Below are 24,094 nucleotides of genomic sequence, written 5' to 3'. Positions count from 1 at the left end.
ATTGTTGCAATGTTCTTTTAACAGGTACAAAATCAATTAATAGGCTCAACTGGTTCAGAATTCTGCCACTAGGTTCCTAACTCGCAAAAGGAAGAGAAACCACACCACACCAGTCCTGGCTTCATTACATTGGCTCCCTGTAGCTTTTAGAATTGATTTTAGGATCCTCTTATTGATTTCCAATGGCCCAAATGGCTTAGGCTCAGCCTATTATTAAATCCACATATTCCTGCATGAACTCTTAGGTCTTCATTTACCCAGCTGCTCTCTCAACACTTTACTTATAAAAATATTGGAGATGCAGCTTTTTACATATACGCCCCTAAAATGTGGAGCATCCGACCAGCAGAAACCAAACAGGAAACTAAGACACCTCAGAGATGTCCTTTAAACCTTTAAAAGCTAAGCTAAAATGTATCTTTTTAGCTTGGATTTTAATTAATACGTCAGTTTTTGTTTTCTGTCTAATTGCTTTTTAAATAGTTCTTTTAATTTAATAATTTAATCAAGTCTTTAGCTTGTCTTTATTATTAAACATGCATTTCTGTGTTTTTCTTTCTTCTTTTTCCCTCTTGATTCTTGTTTTTATTTTTGTTCTTTCAGTTAGATCTGCTGAGGGTGGAAAGCCTTTACTGAATAATGAAAGTTAAAGGCGTGTACCTACATGCATGATTTGTGACATCGCAACTGTTTGGAGCCAATCCTGGTCCAATATTCAACTTACACAAGTGTGATGTGGAAACCTGAAGCCTCCAGAGCACAAACACTGAGAATTGACTTTACAGTGAAGTAGGAGACATCTTGTGTCCAGCAGTTAAACTTCTGAGATGAACAATATTTACATATTTAGATTCTGGATTTTTAATGAGGGAGAGGGAGTGGATGTAATTTTAAGAATTTCTAACCAGGGAATTGAACGTTTTTGTGCAAAAACCATATGAGACACACATTATTATTCAAAGTAGATTATTCTTATATATCTTATAACATATTTGGAGGGGATCTTTAACTTATTCCTCATGAGAAGCACTTTGAAGTACTTCGACTGTATGAATGGTGTATATATGAATACATCTTGATTTATTTATTTATTTATTTTAACTCTGTGACTCCAATGTAATGATGAGAGGAACAAACTGGAGCTATCCTTGAGCGGTGACTGGGGTAATTTACTCTTTATCCTGTGGAGGGCAGTGTTGAGACCGGAAGCGTTTAAATTCCCAACATTACAGGCCACGAAGAAGAAGAAGAGGAAGAACACCGTGCATGTAGCCTGGTAGCATGTAGCAGCAGTAACAACAACAACAAGCTTTTCTTACTTCGCTGGATTCCTCTGCTGGCTACGAGACTAAAAGGATAATGCCAAGTTTACTGACGACTCTGTGAGTAGAAATGTCAGCAGAAAAGAAACGACTCGAGTGTGTTAAAATCCGGAGACTGAAATAACAAGTTTCTTGTTGTTAGTGAGCTAGCTGCTGTTAGCTAAACTTAGCTGACTTATATATGTGACCCGGTGTTTTCAGATGACGATGTGACAGCCAGCTGGTGTCGGTGGTGGTGTTGTGGTGGTCCCTGCCGCAGGAGGAGGGTCTGAGATCCGTCGCGGTCCGGGATGGAGACGTGGACTCCCAATCCCCGAGCCAAGCCCTTCATCCCCCGCCAACAGAGGAGCCTGTACCTCACCTGGAAATACAAACTGACCAACAAAAGGACGATCCGCCGCTTCTGTCAGGTCCGTCTGAAGATGGAAAAGTATCACACAGACAGTCTGATGTGGGTTTATGTTGCTGCTGCAGCTTCTCTGCAAAACTAACTATGATCCACATATGACAGAACTGACACATCTTTACTCACTGTGGTAATAAGGTGGCTTTAAATCAAAGTGCCCCAGCCTCCTCCTCTTCTCTGTCTGTTTACTAGGTTCACAAATTGTCAAGTGTGTCTTAAAACATCAGTCAGGTGTCCACATGAACAACGAAAGAGGTTTTCCACGCTGTAATCATTCCTCCTGTACATACTGGATATTAAGAGATCCTTCGAATGTGCTTTCAATGGAAGTGATGGAGGACAAAATCCACAGTGTGTCCACACAGTCGTTTAAAAGTCTCCGTGAAGCTTATATTCAGCTTCAGCAGTCTGAGTTAGTCATATCGAGTGGATATCTGACACATTTACAGTCTTTTTAGCATCAAATTCCCTCTTTGTGTTTCCTCGGACAGTGTTTCCCTGTTGAGCTGCAGGTGGAAGTATAGTAACAAAAAGAGGGACTTTGGCACTAAAAAGACTGTAACGTTGAAAGATATCTACTTGATTTGACTCATTTGGACGCTGAAGCTTCATATTAACTTCAGATAAACTTTTAAATACTTTTTTGCACAGAAGGAGGACTGTGGATTTTGTCCTCCATCACTTCCATTGTAAGGTCATTATGAAGGGATCTTCTAATGGTCAGTATGAACAGGAGGAATGATTACAGCAAGAAAAACATGTTCCTGTGTTCTCCTGCTTTTCCGAAACCAGTTTCATGAAAGACTTTTTGAAGAAACATCAGTCCTGTTGGTAAAGCGTCCCCTAGATACTATTAGTCCCAGGAGAAGATGGTCCTCATCCTTGAAGCCTTGTGATAACATCGAGTATAGCAAGTGTGTTTTCAAGTGCAGCTTATTTGTCAGAGAGATTTTCTCTGGCTGTGAGCGTTTTTCAGTTTTTTTTGAGCTCCCTATGATGACGTTCTGGTGATTCTTGGCTGCTTGACGGATAATTTGGTCCCCACTTTGTTTAAGCAGTAAAGAAGTTGTTTTTAGGCAGGTGTTTGACTAAGCAGAATGCATTACACGATCTCTTGTGGGTTAAACTGGGCTTTCTAAACACTCTAAACCAGTCGACCTGAACTGGTTTGTCCGATGTGTTAACTGAACACGTCAGAAATCAAAATGGCTTCACTGGAAGGCAGAATGAGCGCTGCAGCAACATAAACCAGCACCAGAGTCTTAACAGTCGTCTCAACCGCATTGTGTTTTAGCAGCAAATTTTAGCTGCCCTGCTTTGAAATTCACATGCCACATAAAACTTGTCAAAGCCCTGACAATAAGTTCAGATTTCAGACCACACTGAGCTTTTTCTTGTCCTTCCACAGGCTGGCGCTGTGCTCTTTCTGCTGATAACTGTCATAGTCAACATTAAACTCATCTTGGACACGAGAAGAGTAGCTAATGAAGATGCAGCAGCTCAAGAATACGGTATGAAACATGTTTTCATCTTTCACTTTGTGTCTCTGTATGGGTGCTGGTGTCGGCTTTAGACTAAAATCTAACTCAACAACTATCATATTTTGATAGTCGTTATGAAAAACGTTGAATCCCGTCTGTGGTCAGTTCATCATCTTTTTCTCAAAGTTTTTACCTTTTTACAGCTGAATATTCAAATGGGGTGACACATTTTGATTGATTTGACAGTAGAGGTGTGCTGGTATCAAATTATCACACTACAATAATAATTAGGCTAATTAATTATATTATAGGTAAAGTTTCCTGAAATTTTACTATTAGTGCTAAAATAAAAAAAAATCTCCTCAACACTTAATGTCCCCTTTTAACTGAGATATTTTACACCATGAAGATATCAAATATATATTCTGTATCAGCTTGTTCTATTAAAGCTGTATGATTATGACACTGAGTGAAATATTCAAAACCAAGACTCCATGTTATTTATGTCTGCACCAATATATCAAATGGAAATACTGTAGATGTGTTATGCATCATTTCCCTAAATCTCTGTCAAGCATATTTAGTAACTTTTGGAACACTGGTTCAGTGTGTTAGAACAATCATTAGTCTTATGAGAGGGTAAAGATGTATCCACTAGATCTAACCGCTTGAAAAATATTTTCAAAAAGGTGAAAAACCCTGAGAGCGTAAATTTAGAGACTAATTATAGAGATGTGATCACTAACATCACAACTGTTACACCGCTGTGTTTTCCAAATGTATTCTATTTACTCTGCCGTACCTAATCTTGGTGTAATGCTCCTTTTTAGATGATGTGATGCCCAACATGGAGACACCACGCAGGCCGGCGAATGGGCGCAAGGTCCTGGACATCGAGGTGTACTCCAGCCGCTCCAAAGTCTACGTGGCGGTGGACGGCACCACCGTGAGTTTACTGACTGACTGATTGAATGTTGCTCTTGGACATCAGTGAATAAATTCAAGGATTATTACAGTTTAATACAAGTTTAGTCTTATTTCCGTACCTTTTGGCCATCTTTTGTATCTGCAATCAACCTTTATTTTAATCATTTATTTTATCTAAAATGTTTTTTCCCTCTTATATATTTTATTTGTTACTATTTTATCTAGTTGTTTTTTTATCTATGGTTTTGTTTATTAGGCAGCAATGACGTGCTGTTGTTCATTTAATTAAATTATAGAAACTCTCAATTTTTTGAATAACTCAGTTTGTCATCTCACCCAGAGTCCTTTTTTGTCAGGTAAAGTTTTTCAGTTGTGATGAGAGTCAGGCTAGCAGTTTCCACCTGCTTACAGTCTTTGTGCTAAGCTAAGCTAAGCTAAACACCTCCTGGACTGGAGATGATGTGACTCTTGAGTAAGATGGCAAACAAGAGGTGTTACCTAAACTGTCAGACTGTTCCTTTAAACTGCACTATGTCGTCCAACATACAGGTAAAATACTTCTGTTTTTGTTCGTCTCCTGCAGGTGTTGGAGGATGATATGCGGGAGCAGGGCAGAGGCATCCATGTGATAGTTCTGAACCAGGCGACTGTAAGCATCTACTGAATATTCTTTAATTCAATTTAGTTTAAAAAAACACAAATCAAAATGTTTTTTTTAACTAAATAGGTTCAAATGAGAAAATGTCAGAGCAATGAGTCACTGTTGTTATTGTGTCTCAGGGTCATGTGATGGCCAAGAGGATATTTGACACCTACTCTCCCCACGAGGACGAAGCCATGATCCTCTTCCTCAACATGGTGACCCGAGGAAGAGTCCTCATCTTCACCATTAAGGTCAGTCACTGCCACCGTCTCACGGATGAATCAAGTATCAGTTGTTCATATGTTATCGTCACATGTAATAGAGCATGTTGATATGGGTTCTGTTGATATTATAAACATTAATAACATCATTGAAAATAAATAAAAATAGAAGCTGGTGGAACAGATGCTAGCCAGGAGATCGGATGGTTCTTAGATTCCCTGTTGCAGTTTATTATTGAAGGAGGTTGACCTTCCAGGTTTCAGTGTTTTGTTTGTTTTGTGTTTTTCTGTGTAGGATGAAGGAACGTTCCACCTGAAGGACGCTGCTAAGAACCTGCTGAAGGGTCTGGGCAGCCAGGTGTCCATCAACCTCAGCTGGAGGGACATGTGGACTCTGGTGGTGAAGAAAGGAGGTAAAGGAACAAACTTTCACTTCAAAGTAAATGTAACATTAATAGAGTTTTCCCTCTTAAACTTGTGTAATCACACACCAACTCCAGTGGTATCCAGACTCTGTTATTCATTCAGTTTTCATTTTGAATTGTTCTTTGTATGTGTGCAAGTTATACAAATCATTTGGATGTATGTTAGAAGAGAGAAAAGTAGGACCTCAGTCAGGAAAACAGATAATAAATAGCTTTCTGGAAATAAAGGAGCTCAGTTAAAGGGGATAGACCTGATATAAGTTGATCAACCGTCTAAAGTTGGCTCTCTTAGGTTACCTGACTTGACTGAGTGACACCTGACTGTGTGTCTGTGTGTTCAGGTCAGGTGTACGGAGAGAAACACTCCAAGTCTCCAGCTCTGTCCACCTGGGGAGACCCGGTGCTGCTGAAAACCGAGGTGCAGCTCACAGCCTCTGAAGGTAACATACATGCCTCAATAACACTTCATATATGATAACCAAAACCTCAAAAACAAGCCATGTTATACAATATGGGAGCATTCCTTTTATGTCTTAAATTGGACCTACAGTTGTCCCCTTTTTGAGTTATATTTTAGACCACTTGATGCTGATTTCCAGTTACTTTCTGATGAATCCTGAATATGATCCTCCCTCCTACAGAAGCAGAGTGCCACTGGGCCGACACGGAGCTGAACAGACGGAGGAAACTCTTCTGCAGCAAAGTGGAAGGATACGGCAGCATCTGCAGCTGCAAGGACCCGGCACCCATCGAGTTCAACCCCGACCCCGTAAGACACACAACAAGCCTACTCGTTTCACTGTTGGGTCTTTTTCGTCCAAGTTTTCCCTCTAGGGCTGCAACTAACGATTATTTTTATTGTCGATTAATCTTTTTCAATTAATCATTAATCCATCAGTAATTTCTTCTGTAAAATGCCAGTAAATGGTGAAAAATGACAATCACTCTTCCTCAAAGGCCAAGATGCAACTTAAAATGTCTTGCTTTGTTCCGAGCAACAGACCACAAACCAAAGATATTCAGTTTACTATCATAGAGGACTAAAGAAACCAGAAAATACTCTTATTTAAGAAGCCAGAACCACTGGAGCCACCTGAGAACTGCTCACATATACTCTGGCATTAGCAGACACCCTCCTGTCCACATACTTACAGCCATAGGGTATAAATACAAGCAAACAGTAAACAACTAGAAATTAAATGATAAACAATAAAGAAAACATGAATAAATCTTTGTATATGAAACTTGAATTACATAGAAAGTAACGAGTCATTTTTACTTACTTTATTTTCTCTCTTTCTTCCAGCTGCCCAGTAATAATGTCCTCAACGTCCCTGTTGCCGTCATCGCAGGGAACAGACCCAACTATCTCTACCGGTAAGACCTGGAAACTGGTGATAAAACTGATACGCTGTTGACAATAACAATAGCTGCAACTTTTTAGGGGGGTTTTTTGTCGTTGTTTTCGGGCTGTTGGGAGACATTTAATCCTTTTTTGTGGAGTTTCAGTCAGAACCATCAGACCTGCAGCAAACACCGTCACTACTGCTAGCTACAGTCGCTACAGGAAGCTCATCTTCTAATGAACACATGAAGATTTTAGTAAAAACTTCAATAAATTCATTATTTTGCACTGACAAAAATGTGATAAATAAATTCCTGTACTTAAGGAGTAATTGTAGGTTTTATCGGTTCTACTGGTTTTCCTTCAGTCTTTGACCAATAAAAACCATGTTAAATTCTATGTGGTCTTAAAAAGTCTCAAATGCAATTTGTTAAATATTGCCGAAACCCTGTAAAGCTGTTCCATAGATAAACTACATTTCAGTTTTACTCTTAAAGGAATGAAGACAAACGAGGCCCCCCACACACTAAATATTCTTCTTAGTAAATCACTTGCTGCTTGACTTGACAGTTAATTTGATTTTAAATTATCTGTACTGGAAAAAATCCTCAGTTCATAAACACATTGAGCTGCAATAAGCTGCCGTAGGATGAATGAAGAAAGATGGGGGACCGTCCCCTAGAAATACATTTAATATTAATATGAAGGAAAATTACACTTACCTGTCCACCCGTTGTTAAATTGGAACAAATCACATGGTCATGCATCGATACACGGTCATTCCACTCTTGTGCCTAAATTAAAATTACAACCAGTTGTCGTCTGTTTTCAGGATGCTGAGGTCACTTCTTTCAGCACATGGCGTCAACCCGCAGATGATCACAGTGTTCATCGATGGATATTACGAGGTATCAGGTTTTTGTTTCCTCTTATTTTTGCTCACATTAAATCCTTCTGATGTCGTTGCTGATCAGTAGCCCACTTAAACTAACACTATGGCTGACTTTTATATGTATTTGACTACTTAAATACTATAATTGTGTGACATATTGGTATTAAGAGAGATGAGAGAGAGGAAAAAAAACAGGAAACATAGCAGAAACCCTTTTTTTCTCTGTATTTTGTTGTGGTTACTTAAAAAAAATACAGAATTTGGGCAACACGACAGATTTCATGTTCTGCTGAATGCTGAAAGTTGCTGTGACAGACTTGTTACTTGGACCTTCTTTAAATACAATTCAGTATGTTGTTGGGGGGTGTGACATAACAGAGAGAGACGAGGAGAAATGCAGCGCAGACTGCACATGATTCAAGGAAATTAACTATGACTATGAAGTCATATAATTACTATTCAGCTTTCAGCTTTTTTTTTTTTTTTTTTTGCTAAATCAAGTCATTTCTTCGCCTTGAGTTGAAGAGTAAGGCCCTTAAACTTTAAGTCTGGCACTATTCTGTGTGTGTCTTACTGTCAGGAAATTTCATGAAAAGACCCAAACAAACAATAAATTAATCTACTAACAACTACTGTGCGTGTTTCCAAAGCCTGATATGTTTTTCCTTTATGCCGTAGAGCTCCACTGTTGTCCAAAAAACTACTAAAAACACATCAGTGAGTCACATTGTTGCACTGGGTGACATGTTCATTCATGTTCACCACATATGTATTAATCTGCCCAAAAATAGTGCCCAACTAATGCACTATTTACTCACTGCATAACTGAATAGTTGTGACCTGTTTTTAAAGATTTATGCTTTCAGCAGGAACAAATGGTCTCGGGGAAGTCAGGAAGTACTGAGAGATGAACGAGCACATTGTTGGTTTTGGTCTGTTTATGGGATTTGTTGACAATAAGAAAGAGATAAAATACAGCCAGCCTTATCCTTTAATACACCTTTGATGAATTAGAACTTTAACCTTCAGGGATGATGTGATGCTACAGTTAAAACCGCTGTCTAGTAACTAAACTAATCACAAGAAACAAGAACATTTCAGAGTCTGTGTTGTTTTGGTTTTTGTATCAGAACTCAGACTCTGGTTGAAATCTTCAAGAGATACTCAGCTCCACTTGTACATCCTTGATAAACCACTCAACTACTCATCATATATTTGTGTGTATGTGTGACCCAGGAGCCCATGGATGTGGTGGAGCTGTTTGGACTGAAGGGAGTTCAGCACACACCCATCAGCATCAAGAACGCCCGAGTGTCCCAGGTAAACAACAGCTGGCTCCTAAATCACACCAACCTGCCTCAGATTCTCACTGAAAAACACCCAGATTAAAAAAAAAATAGATAAGTAAAAACCTGTTGATGTTCAGCCAGAGTTGCTCTGACAGTCTGTCTCTGCTCTCTGTCACAGCACTACAAGGCCAGTCTGACTGCAACCTTCAACCTTCACCCAGTGAGTACTTCACTTTTCTTCTTTGTCTTCTTTATAAGATGTGTTAAATGTCATGTTGAGCCGTTTGATTTACATGGTGGTACTCCACCCAAAATATTTTCAGTATCAAACACTCAGGCTTGAAAGTAGGTTGTTAAATAGGGTTTTTCAATCAGCTAGGTTTGGTCTGCTTTAGCTGCTCCTTGCTGCGCCTACCCGCAGTGAAATAGATTTCCACTGCAGCCTCACAGCAGCTGTGGTGAGCCATGCTGCTGCAGTCCTGCTTGCTGGCACTGTTGACCACTGCCGGTCCGTGTTGAACCCCCTCCTCCTCCTCCTCTCCCTTAAACAGTGTTTGGAGGCTCAACTGTGCTGGAGACCAGAAAGTCTGTCTGTGTTCAGCTCTCTTACTGAATCTCTGTGGTTTGAAGTTTAGTTTCTCTCCAGATATCTGCCTTATTTTACAGTTTCCTGATCGAGTTCAGCCGTGCAGAGCTGTGTTAAGTTATCGCTGATGGAAAACTGAGATGAAATGTGTTTAGAGCTTCGTTAGTAAGTCTACACAACAAGATGTGGTCAGCGGATCAGTTATAAATACTGCAGGGAGGAAACGGCCACAGTGAGATGTTAGATTAAGAGCTCTTACTGAGTTTTCTGCAAACTTCTTTTATCTTACAGCGGAAAACTACTCGCAGCACATCAGCACGACTCGACTGAAGCTACCCCAAAAACCATAAAACAATCCTAGCAGGAGCTAACTGGCTAACTTAGCTAGCAGTTGTCGAGCTTATGAAAAGTGACATTGTGCAATAAGGCTGGACAGGGAATATAGGTGCCATAGGTGAGGAGATATCGGTGTTAATTAGATTTAGATTTACAACAATAAACCACATCTTATATAGAATTCCAAAAAAAGCCAGCAAAAATGACTATCTTACTTTATTATACATATCTAACTACATTATTACTTATCTAACTCCATCCATGATGAAATAAAAACAGACCTTTGAAATAAAAATGTCTTTAATAAGATAAAAATGACACCCAATAAAATCCTGTTATTATGAAAATTAACATTTCATAATAATGAGTTGAGTTTCACACATTTCTTATTGGTTCATTCATATAATTATATTATTAATACCATTTACACATGATTATTTATTTCATAACGTCTTAAATGAATTTATTTAATAGTGAACACTTTGGGGTTCCATACAGCACTAACCCAGCATGTGTTTGTTTTTTTCCTTTCTTCAGGATGCCAACTTTGCCATCGTCCTAGAGGAAGATCTGGACATCTCCATCGACTTCTTCAGGTACGCTGTTGCTCTCAGTGTCCTCAAGTACTAAAGATGGAACATAACTCAGTAATTATCATACAGGAACTTTGATTCCTGGGTGAAAATGAAAAACAATGTTGTAATGAATAATAGAAACAGTCTTGATGAAGCCAGCTGGCAGAGTCACCACTAGAGGGCAGTACATCCACAGTGATGAAGCTGCTCTCGGCTCCTTTCTTTGTTGGACAGCCTGCTTTGAACTGTGTTTGCTGCTGTAAAAGCTCCAGCTCCCCTCCTGGGCTGACCGGCCTGTTTGAAGCCTCTACTTCAAATAGTTGAGAAGCACTCGCAGGCGTTGTCTCACTCAGTTTTAATGCCAGTTTGCTTCAGGCTTTCAGTTAGAGAGCAGTGAAAACCAAAGACAAGCATGTTTTTATTTAATGTTTACTGCTATTAACTCTGTAAGGAAACACACAGACAGCTTAGATGAGCAAAGTCCTCAAGTCAAATACTGATTTACAGATATCAGACTGTAAAAGTCGTTAAATGGGCTTATGTTTAAATTTATGCAGCTTTATTTCTTTTTTTTTTTTGGTCAGAATGAGTAGATTTCTTTACTAAAGCTAATATTAGAGCTGCAACAATTAGTCCATTAATTGATTAGTTGCCAACTATTAAATTAATTGCCTGTTTTGATAATTGTTTAATCATAATCATTCTTTAATGTCCAAGTTCTCTGGTTCAAGCCTCTCAAATGTGAATATTTTCTGGTTTCTATGGTAGTAAACTGAATATCGTCGTAGCAACAGTTTGTATTTGTCCATTTCCTGTTTCAACATGTCAGTGCCTCCGTGCACAAAGCAGCTCCATAAAGAAATGCTTCTCCTAGTTTGGAGTAGCAGAGCTTTGACTGGCCTGCACAGAGTCCTGACCTCAACCCAGTCCAACACCAACCAGCTGGACCTGATCAACCGACATCAGTGTTTGACCTCATTAATGCTCTTGTGGTTGAATGGGAGCAAATCCCTGCAGGCAGGTTCCAACATCTGGTGGAAAGACTGAAACCAGAAGAGTGGAGGCTGTTACATCTGCAGATTAATGAACATCCTCAACTACCACATATGGGTAGAATGCTCAGGTGTCCACATACTTTTGGCCATATAGTTAACATAAGATTTTAAGTTGAAAGAAATTATAACCTCATGACGGTCTAGTTTGATTTATCCAAAAATGTAATTCCTTCATGCTCTATTTATAGAGGAATGTATATGAGTCTAATAAAGTATGAAATAGCCTCTCTGATTTCTTTTTACTGTAAATGTGTAATATTTTGTCCTCGTGGGTGAAAATGTTTTTCTGAGTCAGATCTTTCACAAATTGAATGTAAGATGAAGTTAGTTGAGTTTTGTAAGTAGTTGCCCTGTTCTCAGTCTGGTGACATGTTTGGTAATTTTCTTGCCAAAATTAATTAATGATTTTTTTTTTTTTTTTTTTTTTAGTGGAATTTGAAAAAAAAAATTATCAACACAAAGAAAATGGTTGAAAACAGGAAACTAGACCAATAAAACAAGTGGTGGCAGTGGTCTGAATCTTGTTGCCCAGGGCAACCTGACACCATTGATGATAATACTGATGTAAACAACACTGATGTGATGTGATTCTACTTCCAGTAATGTTGCTGTTTGTTTTTTATTGTTCCTGCAGTTTTCTGAGTCAGACCATCCACCTGCTGAACGAGGACGACAGTCTGTACTGCATCTCAGCCTGGAACGACCAGGTGAGTCCCGACCGCTTCACCTGCTCACACTACACCTGCCCTCCCATCACCCACATCCCTTCATCCATCTCCTATCAGTGACTTGGCTGTCTGAATGTGTGTCAGGGCTACACTGTTTACATGTTTCCTTTCATCCCACAACTTCTCCTGAATGAAGCCTAATTTAAATCAATATCTACCTACAAGCTGCAAGTTACATCTGCCTGTAAAAGACATGTGACAGCAGTGTCGTCCCAACATTCATGAAGGGAGCTAAAACTGGTTTAAAGTTTGCTGTAGTATTGTTTGTTTCACAAGTGATGATTGTAGTATTTAATATAGGCCTGCAAATATCAATAATTCTTATTACTGATTGATCTACCGATTATTTTCTTGATTAATCGATTATTCGTGTGGTTTGAAAAATGTCAACAATTGGTGAAAAATGCCCAACAGAACTTTCCAGAGCCCCTGGTGACTTTTCAAAATGTCTTCTGGCATCCAACCAACAGCCCAAAACTAAAAGATAATTGTTTTGTTATTATAGAATAGTAAGAAAACCAGAAATATTCACCTTTTGGGAAACTGGAACCAGTGAATTTTGCCATTTTTGCTTAAAAAGTTGCTTAAATAATTATAGATAATAATGATAAAAATGTTGTCAATTCATCTTCTGTTGATGGACTAATCATTGCAGCTCTTTAAATATGAATTAGACTTAAGAGAAGTGCTAAAAACTTATGTATAATATATATAATAAAATAGCCTGTTAGAGCTGCTGTAACAGGCTGATAATGATACATAATGATATGTATGAATGTCTTTAGCTGTTGACAGCTGAATGTCTGAACATCTCTGGAGGTTTAAAGATAGTTTGCAGTGACGTCAACAACAGAACATGTCATGATGTAACCGATCAGTTTTCTTTCGACCTGCAGGTGTAACCTAAGATCGTCCACAGGATCTGTTCCTCGTGTTCTGTGTTTAGGAACATTGAAAATATGAACAAGTTTTCCACTCTTTTCTCCTCTTTTCCTCCTGCACCTGATGTTGCTTCAGTCATTTTCTATCCACTGAATGACCTGCATGTATCATTCACACTGTTGCTGATGCTGATGATGATGATGATGATGATGATGATGATGTTGCACAGGGCTATGAGCACACAGCGGAGGACCCTGCCCTCCTCTACAGAGTGGAGAGTATGCCCGGTCTGGGCTGGGTGCTGAAAAAGAGCCTCTACAAGGACGAATTGGAGCCAAAGTGGCCGACGCCTGAGAAGGTATTAAAGCAGGGTATCTGCAGGTCCTGGGGAAAAAAAACAACATTGTATTCAGAATCTTTAAAAAAAAAAAAAGGCCTTAGAAGGTTTTTAAAAGTCTTGAATATTGTCTCTTTCCTGCTGTCAACAGTAACACGAGTTATAAGTTTTTTTTAGTATGTGTTAGCAGCTGTCGGGAGACGTTTTACATCCATAAACTATAAGTGAGACTGGTGTAACAGTAGATGATGTTGCAGGAAGATGCAGAACACTGTCACTACTGCTAGCTACATTAGCCAGGAAGCTAATCCACTAATAATGGACAAGACAAGATTTTAGCAAAAACTTTATTTGGTCAGTCCATCCATCCAATATCTGCCACTTATCTGGGTCCAGCTCACGTTAATTGATTACTTATATTACTAGAAAGTATTGTCATATACAGCGTGGAAGTACTGACAGAAATAAATTCCTTCACTCATTAAATAGTTTTAGGTTTCCCGTCACTCTTTGACCAGTACGACGGTGAAAAAGTCTTAAAATGCTTTTGGAAGTTTACCCACTTTATCCTTTCTTTAAATATGAAAATACATTGTTATGGTCCTTTTTAAATCAGTGTTAGATTGTGTTTGTAGTTGTGTTGAAGATGTTATTAACTGTATGTGTGTGTGTTGTAGCTGTGGGACTGGGACATGTGGATGCGAATGCCGGAGCAAAGGAAAGGCAGAGAGTGCATCATCCCTGACGTTTCCCGCTCCTACCACTTCGGCATCATCGGCCTCAACATGAACGGCTATTTCCATGTAAGACCTTAAAGGACAACACAGTTCAACATCATAATCATTAAAAAAAAAAAAAAACCTTCATCAGTTCTGTTTGTTTGTAAAAAATCTGAGAAAAAACATTTGTACATTTGTAGTCTTTGTAGTAATCATTCCTCCTGATCCTCTTATCTTTTTGTCTCTCATCATCATCATCATCATCATCATCATGTAGGAGGTTTATTTCAAGAAACACAAGTTCAACACTGTTCCCAACGTGCAGCTGAAGAATGTGGACAGGTGAGTACGCTCAGGTCATGTGACCCCTGTTCACTGAGGTGTTGTTCAAGTCATGAACTCTTGAATTGACTGTCTCAGTGTTCTCGTGTTTGTTCCTCACAGCTTAAAGAAAGATGCTTATGAAGTGGAAATCCAAAACCTGCTGAAGTGAGTGAGATTCAAAAAAAAGACGTAGATGATTTCATATGGTGTTTGAAAAACTACAAAAATGGACGGATAGATAAACGTACAGTTTACCTGTCCCCTGTTTTTTTTGTAATTGTGAAATTGTGTGTGTGTGTGATCCAGGGAGGCAGAGGTGCTGGACCACACTAAGAACCCGTGCGAGGACTCGTTCCTGCCGGACTCTGAGGGGAAGACCTACGTCATGTTCATTAAGATGGAGACGGAGACGGACACATCCACCTGGACCGAGCTCGCCAAGGTACACAGTCGGTTGTTGTCAGAGAGCAGGAGCCCTGGTCGTTTTTAAAGGTCTGCTAAGTGAACACTGGTGCTTCAGAGCACTCATGTCTCTCTCTGTCTTCTGCTCAGTGCCTCCATGTTTGGGACCTGGATGTGCGAGGATACCACAGAGGTCTGTGGCGGCTCTTCAGAAAACGGAATCACGTCTTGGTGGTGGCCGTGCCAGTTTCCCCGTACTCGTAAGTAAAGCTTCAGTTAAACATAACATGCTCTCGAAGCCACAAAGGTTCTCATGGGCGTCTGAATCCAGCTAAAAATTTATGACCAAGATACACATGTTAACCAAGCGGCTCGCCCTCTGCACTCGCGCGACTACACGAGCACATTTACACACACATACCCACACACAGACGTATTCCCTAACGGAGCTACGCTACTCTTGTACCTTTCACGTAGATGTCCTTTGAAGAACGACGAGAGTGAGGATGACTAAAGAAAATCCACAATAACGTAGGGTGTTGCACAGTGTGCGAGTGAAAATCATTAGCAGCTTGTTGATATTAATGATCATCTGAAATTTTAGCAGCGGCGCTCATAATTTATTTAAATGAATATAGGGGAAACACTGGACTGTAAACTGCTCTCAGAACATGTATAAGCTTACCAATATATTGAGAAAGAATCCTAATGATGCCCATCTCTACTAGAAAATAGAACAAATATGTCAATATCTGCCCCTTTTTCACCTTTTCCCTCTGTGTCTGTCTCTGTCCGTCAGTGTGAAGAAACCAGCCAGCGTCACTCCGATTCACTTGGAGCCTCCGCCCAAAGAAGAGGGAGCACCGGTGGAGCAGATGTAGACCTGATGTTACACACACACACACACTTCAACCAGCCCAGGCCTTAACAATACTTCTTCTCCTCCTCCAACAACAACCACTAATAATCCAGCCTGGGACCTACAACTACAAAAACTGACTTTTCCTAGAACTTGTGTGCAAGAGGATAGTTTGTTATTTTAATATGAAAGAGGGATTAACACTACACTGAACTACTGAATCCGTCCCAGGACCTGAGGAGGAACAGTGATTCTAAAAAAAAAAAAAAAAAAAAAAAAAAACAGTTTTGGTTCAAAGTTGACTTTTAAAACAACCAAAACAGTTTGTAAGTTTGCTGTGCGACGACTGAAAACATTTTTTTTTTCTGTTTCCATGACAACTGTGTGGGATGATCCTCGGTCTGCTTCCTTCCCTTCAACAGAAGAGATAAAAACTTTAAATCAAACTGAAACTTCTCAGCAGGAACGGTACAGTTGACACAAACACACTCACTACAGTTTAGTTTTTCTTACTTTGTTGTGTTTTTTAACTACTGAGTGCTTTGTCCATCTTGTACATACAAGTTATAACTTATCTCTATTTATTTTACATCTTATCAATCAAAAAAGGAGTTTAGTGAATTGTTTGCTTTTTTTTTTTTTAAATCCACTTTTATCAAGATCAATGCATTTTTTTAAGAGCCTAACCTTTACAGATAATGAAATAATAATAATGTATATACATGCCTATATATATTTTTTTGATGGAAAAAAAAACTTTAAAGGGGTCCGCGTATTTTTCAGCGTTAGATATTGAGTTTGAGTGAGAGAGTTGATAAACAGCCCTGTGGGTTTTTACTGTTACTGAGCGCTCGGATCAGGTTTTATGAGGGAAACTATTCACACTGAACAACGTACACTACAATAACACAGCAAATACAGAAGCACTGTTATAAATGAACTTCTATTAATTTAATGGTACTGACATATATTCATTACATGTAAAGGTAAAAGAAAGTCAAGATTAGCTACCAAACAGCCCATAAAAATCACCACATTTGACCTGATGTTGCCCATTTAATGGCATTTATCCATTAAATGTTCATTTATGGGAATGTAAAGCAGAACCTAGAACCAAAGTCTTACAGCTTCTCAAATGTTCAGGTTGTGGGAAGTGACAGGTTATTGGTTTTTAAAGGACAAGTTCACAGTTTTTCAAGTCTCACTCAAAACAATAGTCAGGTTAAAGGTTAAAGGATGCCTTCCTAATGCGTGTAAGTGATGGAGGACAACATCCACAGTCCTCTCACGCCAAAATGTAAAAGTCAATCTGCAGCTAATATGAAGCTTCAGTCGTCCAAATTAGTCAAATCGATTGGATATCTCCCAAAATGTATCTAATTAGTCCAGACAGTGTTTCCTTGTTGAGCTGCAGTGCATTTGTAGGGCAGCAGCTAATGATTATTTTCAGCATCAATTCATCTTCTGATTGTTTTCTCAGTATATCGATCGCTCATTTCTCAGAGGCCACGTGTCTTTTTAATTTGCTCGTTTTGTCTCACTAACAGTCTAAAATGATAAGATATTCAATTAACTGTCTTATAAGATAAACAGCAAATCTTCACATCTTAGAAGCTGAAACCATCAAATGTTTGTATTTGTGCTTGAAAAATGACATAACTGATGATCAACCAATCGATTAATTGTTGCAGCTCAACTAAAAAAGGCTGTCGCGTTCAAAGATTTGACTGATTTGGACGGCAGAAGCTTCATATTGGCTTCAGAAAAGCTTTTAAAATAAATATTTGCACAGAAGGAGGGATGTGGATTCTGTCCTCCATCACTTCCACTGAAAGCACTCGATGAACAAAGAAGAATAATTACAGCAAGAAAAACTTGTTTCACTGATTATATGAGCACCTTAAGACTTGCAAAAAATGTGAAGTTGTCCTTTTTAAGATCTAAAAAAAAAAAATCAATTTGGCTTCTTTAGAAAAATAAGAGTTCTGTAAAAGGTTTAAGTTTTCATTTAGTATCAAAACTGAATTTTGTGTATAAATGTTAATACCCAGTCTGAGCATTTACACTACAAAATGAAAGTGCAAAATTTGAATACTTTAAATACTAAAATTATGCTTTTATTCTTTTAAAAAAAACACCACACATACCTTTCAGGACGTCGTCTTACTAGATGAACATAGTCTGTTATTTCTCTTGTTTTGCATCACAGTGTTATAATTGTTAAATCTCTGAAAACATTTTATCTGCTTGTTTTCTCAGTGTTAAGTTTTGGTCTTACTCAGCCACCGTAGCAGCTGGAGGCTTCAACACTTGAACAGTACGTAGTAGCGACTTCAGCCTGGTTATACACACTTCAGTTCATGTAGACGGAGTACAGAGCTGAGATACCACAGCACATAACAGACAGACAGATATTTAAAGGGTCCTTCTGTAATTTATAACTTTAAACAGCGGCCATCTTTAACCTGAACGCTGCAGCAGCAGTTTGTGAGGAATTTGCTTCATTCACTCATAGCGTACTTCAAATTTTGGGGGGTTTTTGTTCACAAGCAGCATCAGCCAGTTATCAGCAGCCAAATCAACATCCTGAGATGTGACTATTAAATGACTAAAACCATCATACGGAAGTTCAGAGCAGCCCCAGTCGCTGCTATTGATTTTAGGTCCATTATCTCAACATAACACCTAAATTATCTTCTTTTTTCAAAATAAAAAGCTTTTTTTTTCCCTTGTTATTCGGTCTTTCGGCTGCATTCAGACCAAATCCAGCACTACGGCCCCATGTGGTCCCCACACTGCCGCCATTGAAATGAATGGGAGGGCTGCCTCTTTTCATGCATTGCTGGATTTGGTCTGAATCTTTGGAATCCATCATCATGAAATTATATTTTTGTGGTTCTCATGTTGATTTTTAAATGGTTATCCCAAGATAACAGTTAATTATCTTGTGTCTCACCATTTTCTCTGTAATTACTAAATTGGGATCTCGTAAGTCATCATCAGAGAAAACTTCTATTTTTATAGTTTTTTCTATTTTATAGTTTTTTTTTCATAGGTACATTCAGTGTGCTTCCATACAGTTGAGATCAAGCTACTAAAATTATACTGTAAACTGGATGAATTCTGTTAGTATGAATTTACAAGCAGCATATAAACACTTGATAAATGTTTCTAACAGATAATAATGAGGTTGTAAGCAAGAACATTTTTAATTAATGTTTGTCAACATTAATTATATATGATTATACATTTGAACATTTCCTTACAGTGTTAAAAAGCATTTATTAGCTATTTATACACATGATAGAACATTGTAATCATATATAATATCTTTCAAGCATTTATACACCAATTACCAAATCTCCATATGAGGACTAATAGCTGTCAATTAAGGCTGCAACTAATCATTATTTTCATTATCCATTAATCTGTTGAGTACTTCTAGTTTGTGGTCAATACCAAGTCAGAAAATGGTGAAAAATGCTGTTTTCTTTCCTAAAAGCCCAAAGTAACGTCAGACGTCTTCTTTTGTCCCGACAAACAGTCCACAACCCAAAGACACATAAAGGACTAAAGAAACCAGAATATGTTCACATTTTAAACATTTTAAAAGCTGGAATTTGGGAATTTCTCTCTTAAAAAAGGACTTTTCTGTCAATCGACTAATCATTGCAGCTCTACTGTTGATTAATAAAGTAACACAAGTGCTCGTATCTGCTTACAAATACATTATAGTGTGTTAGAAACCATTTATTGTTTCTATACAGCTTATAAATGCCGGATAGGGAGATAAAGTGTTACTGAAATGAGTTTTGATCCAGTTGTGTTTCAACCATTTCACCTTAAAGATGAGTCGTCATCACCTGCTTCATCTCAGTATACGAAACACTGTACCGACTAAATGAATGAGTTTGTTTGTCATATTTTTAATGCAGCTCTATCAGTATTTTGCAGAATCCTTTTTTCATTTGTGTGTTTGTTTGTTCCGTTCAGATAATGCTGTCAGACACAACCACTTCCTCAGCAGTATTACAGCCGGCGTCGTGACTGAAGTCATGTCCGTGTGTGTGTGCGTCCTGGAAATTTCACTTTTTGGTTCAACTCATTTCACTGTTGTTTTTTTTTTTTTAATGTATTTATTTTTTGCAGTGTGCTTCTTTGTTGACTTGAAGTTAAAAAGTAATTCATGGTCTCAGCGATACAGTTGATTCTGTTCAATGCTGCATTGATTTGAAAAATACCGGAAGGTACGTTGTTGTATGTGTGACGACGAGGATCTGTGAACACTAAGACGCAGCTCGACATGTGTATGAGTTTATCTTTTATCATTGAAATGAATAAAGATGTTTTTTACCGAGGCCTTACTGTACTGTGTGCTATTTAAATAATTCATAGATGGATTTATTATTAGTGCATATTATTCATGGAATAAACTTGGAACTGTTGTTATTCTTTGCTCAGATCTTTGTACTTGTGTGGCCTTGTGCTGCCTGCAGATTTCCCAGGAGAGCTTCAGGCGACGGCGGTGAGAGGAAACGCACGCCGCGAGGGAAATGTATGCAAATCCTCAGGGGTGGGGGTGGGGGGTCTGTGGGTTTCTCCGTCCAGTGCGGTTGACCAAGGACAAATGTGGTTTTCCTGCCTTTTGTGCTTTGACTTTCATAACCTGTGATGTAATAAATCAGAAGATTTGGCTCCTATCAGGTGCGACTTTACATGCAATTATTGGAAAAACTTCCTCTTAAAACCTGATGTTTTACATTTTAAAAGGTTATTTCCCTCCTTCCAAGAATAAAATAGTTTGCTTTGTTTCACTAGTCCTTGCTGTAGTAGTTGTGCTTTGCATAATAATGTGTTTTTTCCATCCAAAAAACTTCAGCTACATTGCTAAAATCTTTTAAAATGTGAAGAACATTCTCAGTGTTTGTGCTCTGGAAGCTTCAAGTTTCCACATCACACTTGTGGAAGTTGCATACTGGACCACCACGATTGGCTCCAAACTAGTTGTGATGTCACAAATCCTGCTCCATGTGTGAAAAGTCACCATCATCTCATCAGAAAGAGTTTATCATAGAGCCGTGAGGGGGTAGACGTCGCTGGTTCTGGAGGTGTTTTTTTTCTCTACTGAGTTTCCATTTCAGGTTTTCTTCAGTATTCGTCATCACAGAAACACAAGAGTGGGTCGTTTAACAATGCTGTAGGTTTTTGTAGTGGCTTTTAGTTTAATTTATTAACCTTGTGTCTAAAAACTGGTCTGGTGAACACTACAGTATCCAGCTGTAGTTGCTATGGAGAAGAAACAAATCAGAGGTGTGACGGAGCTTTTAGCAAATTCAGAATATTTTATTGAAGGAACTTGGAATTAAACACGTTGCCACAGTCATCGTCATACACAGACTGACACCAAGAGCTTCATCGCTATTGGTTGTGTTTATGATCGTGTCTGCTGGTGAACATTTCTATCACGTCTAATTAAGAGGGACGTTCAGGTCTGTTTTTGCTCATGACTGATTGAATCTAACGTCGTAGTAATTGTGTGTGTTGTGTCTGACTGGCAGTGGCGCCAGGTCATGTGGTCACGTTTTTTTCCACAAGGCATTAGTTTTGGGGGCCACACACACACACACACTTGTCTGTCAACAGCACTTCCAGCTCCAAACCTGGTCATTTGTGTCTGTCAGTCAGAAGTCACTGGTTCGTATCAGAGTGTGTGTGTGTGTGTGTGTGTGTGTGTGTGTGTCGCCTTTTAAATGTCATTTTTGACCTATTGAGCATTCTGATGAGCCCGAGCTCAGAGGCTGATGGCTAAGATGTAGATGGAATATTGATTTTGTGTGTGAGTGTGTGTGTGTGTGTGTGTGAGGTGGGGGTGGGGGGGGAGGGGGGTTATTGTTAAACATGGAGCTCAGCAGCACTGAGATGATGACAGATTTAACTCTAAATACCTTGCAGGTGTATAATTGGATGTTGGAGTGAACATGGTCTGGATCTCCATGTCAACTAGTCGTCATTGCCGTGACATGTAGCCATAGCAACATTCATAATACGAATAATGTTGTTTTGTGTTAATGCAACATGTGTGAGAAGAATATTGGAAAGGATGAAATCAGATTAGATACTTTAAATTCTCAAATGAAAGCTGCTAATCTACGAATTTGCAGCTCTGAGTTTCTCTTGTTAACACTGTTTTAATTCACTGTTTTAATTCATGGTTTAATCTCTGAAACACTTCACACTTCCTGCAGGTGTTTCACATTTAGACAGGATATTTTAATTTTTATTGCACTGTTAAAACATAGAGAAGTTCTTTGCATACAAGACAAAGAAATTCATTAGCAAGAAACATGTGTCTAATATGTTTTTATCACAAAAAAAGGAGAATCTATGAATATGCAAATATATTTAATTTCAAAGATTTTAACTGTTGAACACCAGATGTTTCCTGCTTCACTGTAAAGTTCATTCTCAGGCTTCAAGTTTCCACATCACTACTTGTGTAAGTTGCATACTGGACCACAGTTGGCTCCAAACTAGTTGTGATGTCACAAATGATGCTCGTAGGTGTTAAACTGAGATTTAAGGTGAGAACAGAGAAACTTTCCTCCTTCAGCAGAGGAATGTAAAAAAAACTGAAGGAAGACATTTTTGACTGGAGGGGGATTTTATCAGACCCGTCTCGCTCAGTGTGACATACAATAAACAGTCGTTGTTGTAGCACAGTCAGTCTGGAAGCACCTTAAATCTTACCAAGTAGGAAAAAGGATTATGTATGAAACATCTACAGGAAGTTAAAACAACCAAGTAGAAGTGACTGATTAAATGCAGAGAGGTGAGTCTAAAACACAAAAATAACAAAAATAAAATGTCCAAAAATCATTAGCGAGCCTTTTAGTTTTTGACTTAGATATTGTATAACTTTGTAAAATACCAAAGAGAAAGTAATAAGAAATCTTGTCATTATATAACACAACATATCTGCAGTACACCTGAACATGTGTGATAGCTAGAAACAGCATCTCCTGAGAAGTATTACTGTATTATTGTACATCTGACATCACCTCTATAGTGTGTTTTTTTCTCTCTCTCTCTCTCCCTGTCATTCTCTCTCTCTCTCTCTATCCAATTTCAAATTCAAATGAGCTTTATTAGCATAACTCTCCTTCTCGCTCTCAAATTTCTCTCCTTGTCAGTTCTGTCCTCTGTCATACAGAACAAAAGGAAGAGAGCGTCTGGAAGCCGGGGTTCAGGGTTTGTGATGAGAACAGTCATTTAGGAGCAACAGATAACCTGCTGCACAGCTGAACAATGCCCCACCTCCACCTCTATTGTCTGGCTTGTTATTGGTCAATATTTACTCATCCTGGTGTCACAATGCATGTAATCTTCAAGGGCAGGAGATGGAACATTAATGAATAATACACACACAGGACAAAAGATGTACTGAACTCTGCATCTCCCTCTCATACGCAGGCCTGCTCATAGAGAAGAAAACAGGCTTGAAATGTTTTTAAGACAAGCAGAACGTTCTTGTTGCCGTTGGAAACAAGGACGAATTGTGGACGTCTCATTTGTGTTGCTGAGACAAAAGGGAAACTTCTCGTCAGAAAGACTTTATCATGGAAATATTTTTATAATATTTGTGTTTTTCTTCTAAAAGATATTCTCAATATTTCTCAACATAGAAAAACAAGAGTCTCCTCCATTTACCAGTATTGTAGGTTTTTGTTGCAGCCATTAGTTTGAATTTTTACAACTATGATGATGAATGTAATACTGTGTCATGATTATTACTATAATTATTATTATAACTGTTGCTGCTGCTGTTAATAAATGATTATGAATAATATACATTTATAGCAATATAAAGAAATATAAACATGTGAAGTACTTTGATATTTTAACATTGATTGTGCTGAAGGTCTCTGTATTTATTTATGTACTATTATTGTGATTGTTAATTTAATTACCTTTCTAAGTTGTTCATATATGAGGAAATGTCTTTGTAGTGGTAAAGACGTCTCTGTTTCATCATGATACCGTATTATTATTTGTTTCTTTTTGCTCTTGGTGTTGTTGTTTTGTTGTTGTTTATTGTTTTGCCTCTACCCCAGAGGTTCAGAAACGAATGTTATGTATCAGCAAGAATATGAAGTAAAAATGTTTAGTTTTCTTACAAAAGTTAGGAATGATGAAAATAAGAGTCAAAAATAAAGTCCTTTGTCTGAAAAAAAAACAAAGAAAATAAAAAACTTGATGAATGAAATACTGTAAATCTGACACCCATGAGCCTCGGCTGTGGCAGCTGGAGAAGTTTTCATCCAGAACTGACCCAGAATCTGA

At 38.4% G+C, this 24,094-nt stretch overlaps 1 protein-coding gene across 5 annotated transcripts; it reads left to right on the top strand.

Annotated features, from left to right (window-relative positions):
* The first annotated feature begins 1,231 nt into the window (after window positions 1-1,231).
* pomgnt1 (protein O-linked mannose N-acetylglucosaminyltransferase 1 (beta 1,2-)) lies at window positions 1,232-20,112 on the top strand. 5 transcript variants are annotated; one of them, XR_010929193.1, is made up of 24 exons: window positions 1,232-1,382; window positions 1,524-1,732; window positions 3,137-3,239; window positions 4,040-4,155; window positions 4,720-4,785; window positions 4,917-5,030; window positions 5,296-5,413; window positions 5,767-5,865; window positions 6,067-6,194; window positions 6,732-6,802; window positions 7,603-7,678; window positions 8,899-8,982; window positions 9,130-9,171; window positions 10,411-10,469; window positions 12,138-12,210; window positions 13,343-13,471; window positions 14,128-14,253; window positions 14,447-14,511; window positions 14,614-14,658; window positions 14,800-14,935; window positions 15,046-15,155; window positions 15,695-16,222; window positions 18,014-18,071; window positions 19,748-20,112. XR_010929193.1 is itself a non-coding variant. In XM_067596140.1 (22 exons), exons 2-22 carry the CDS (start codon window positions 1,613-1,615, stop codon window positions 15,774-15,776), a joined length of 1,962 nt encoding a protein of 653 aa, XP_067452241.1. In that variant the 5' UTR covers window positions 1,232-1,382; window positions 1,524-1,612; the 3' UTR covers window positions 15,777-20,112. The 5 variants fall into 5 exon arrangements, 1 of the variants encoding a protein (XP_067452241.1); XR_010929194.1 differs by lacking the exon at window positions 18,014-18,071; XR_010929191.1 differs by having other exon boundaries at window positions 18,014-20,112.
* Window positions 20,113-24,094: the final 3,982 nt, after the last annotated feature.

This window comes from Thunnus thynnus, chromosome 8 (genome assembly GCF_963924715.1).
Source record: "Thunnus thynnus chromosome 8, fThuThy2.1, whole genome shotgun sequence".
In the NCBI taxonomy this organism is placed as follows: domain Eukaryota; kingdom Metazoa; phylum Chordata; class Actinopteri; order Scombriformes; family Scombridae; genus Thunnus; species Thunnus thynnus.
This window is presented reverse-complemented; position numbering and strand designations above follow the sequence as displayed.

Bases quoted from the DNA above. Each gene is read 5' to 3' on its own strand.
- pomgnt1 (XM_067596140.1), top strand. From the start codon at position 1,613: ATGGAGACGTGGACTCCCAATCCCCGAGCCAAGCCCTTCATCCCCCGC. The intron at 3,240-4,039 runs GTATGAAACATG...GCTCCTTTTTAG, and splicing joins TGCAGCAGCTCAAGAATACG to ATGATGTGATGCCCAACATG. The intron at 12,211-13,342 runs GTGAGTCCCGAC...GATGTTGCACAG, and splicing joins TCTCAGCCTGGAACGACCAG to GGCTATGAGCACACAGCGGA.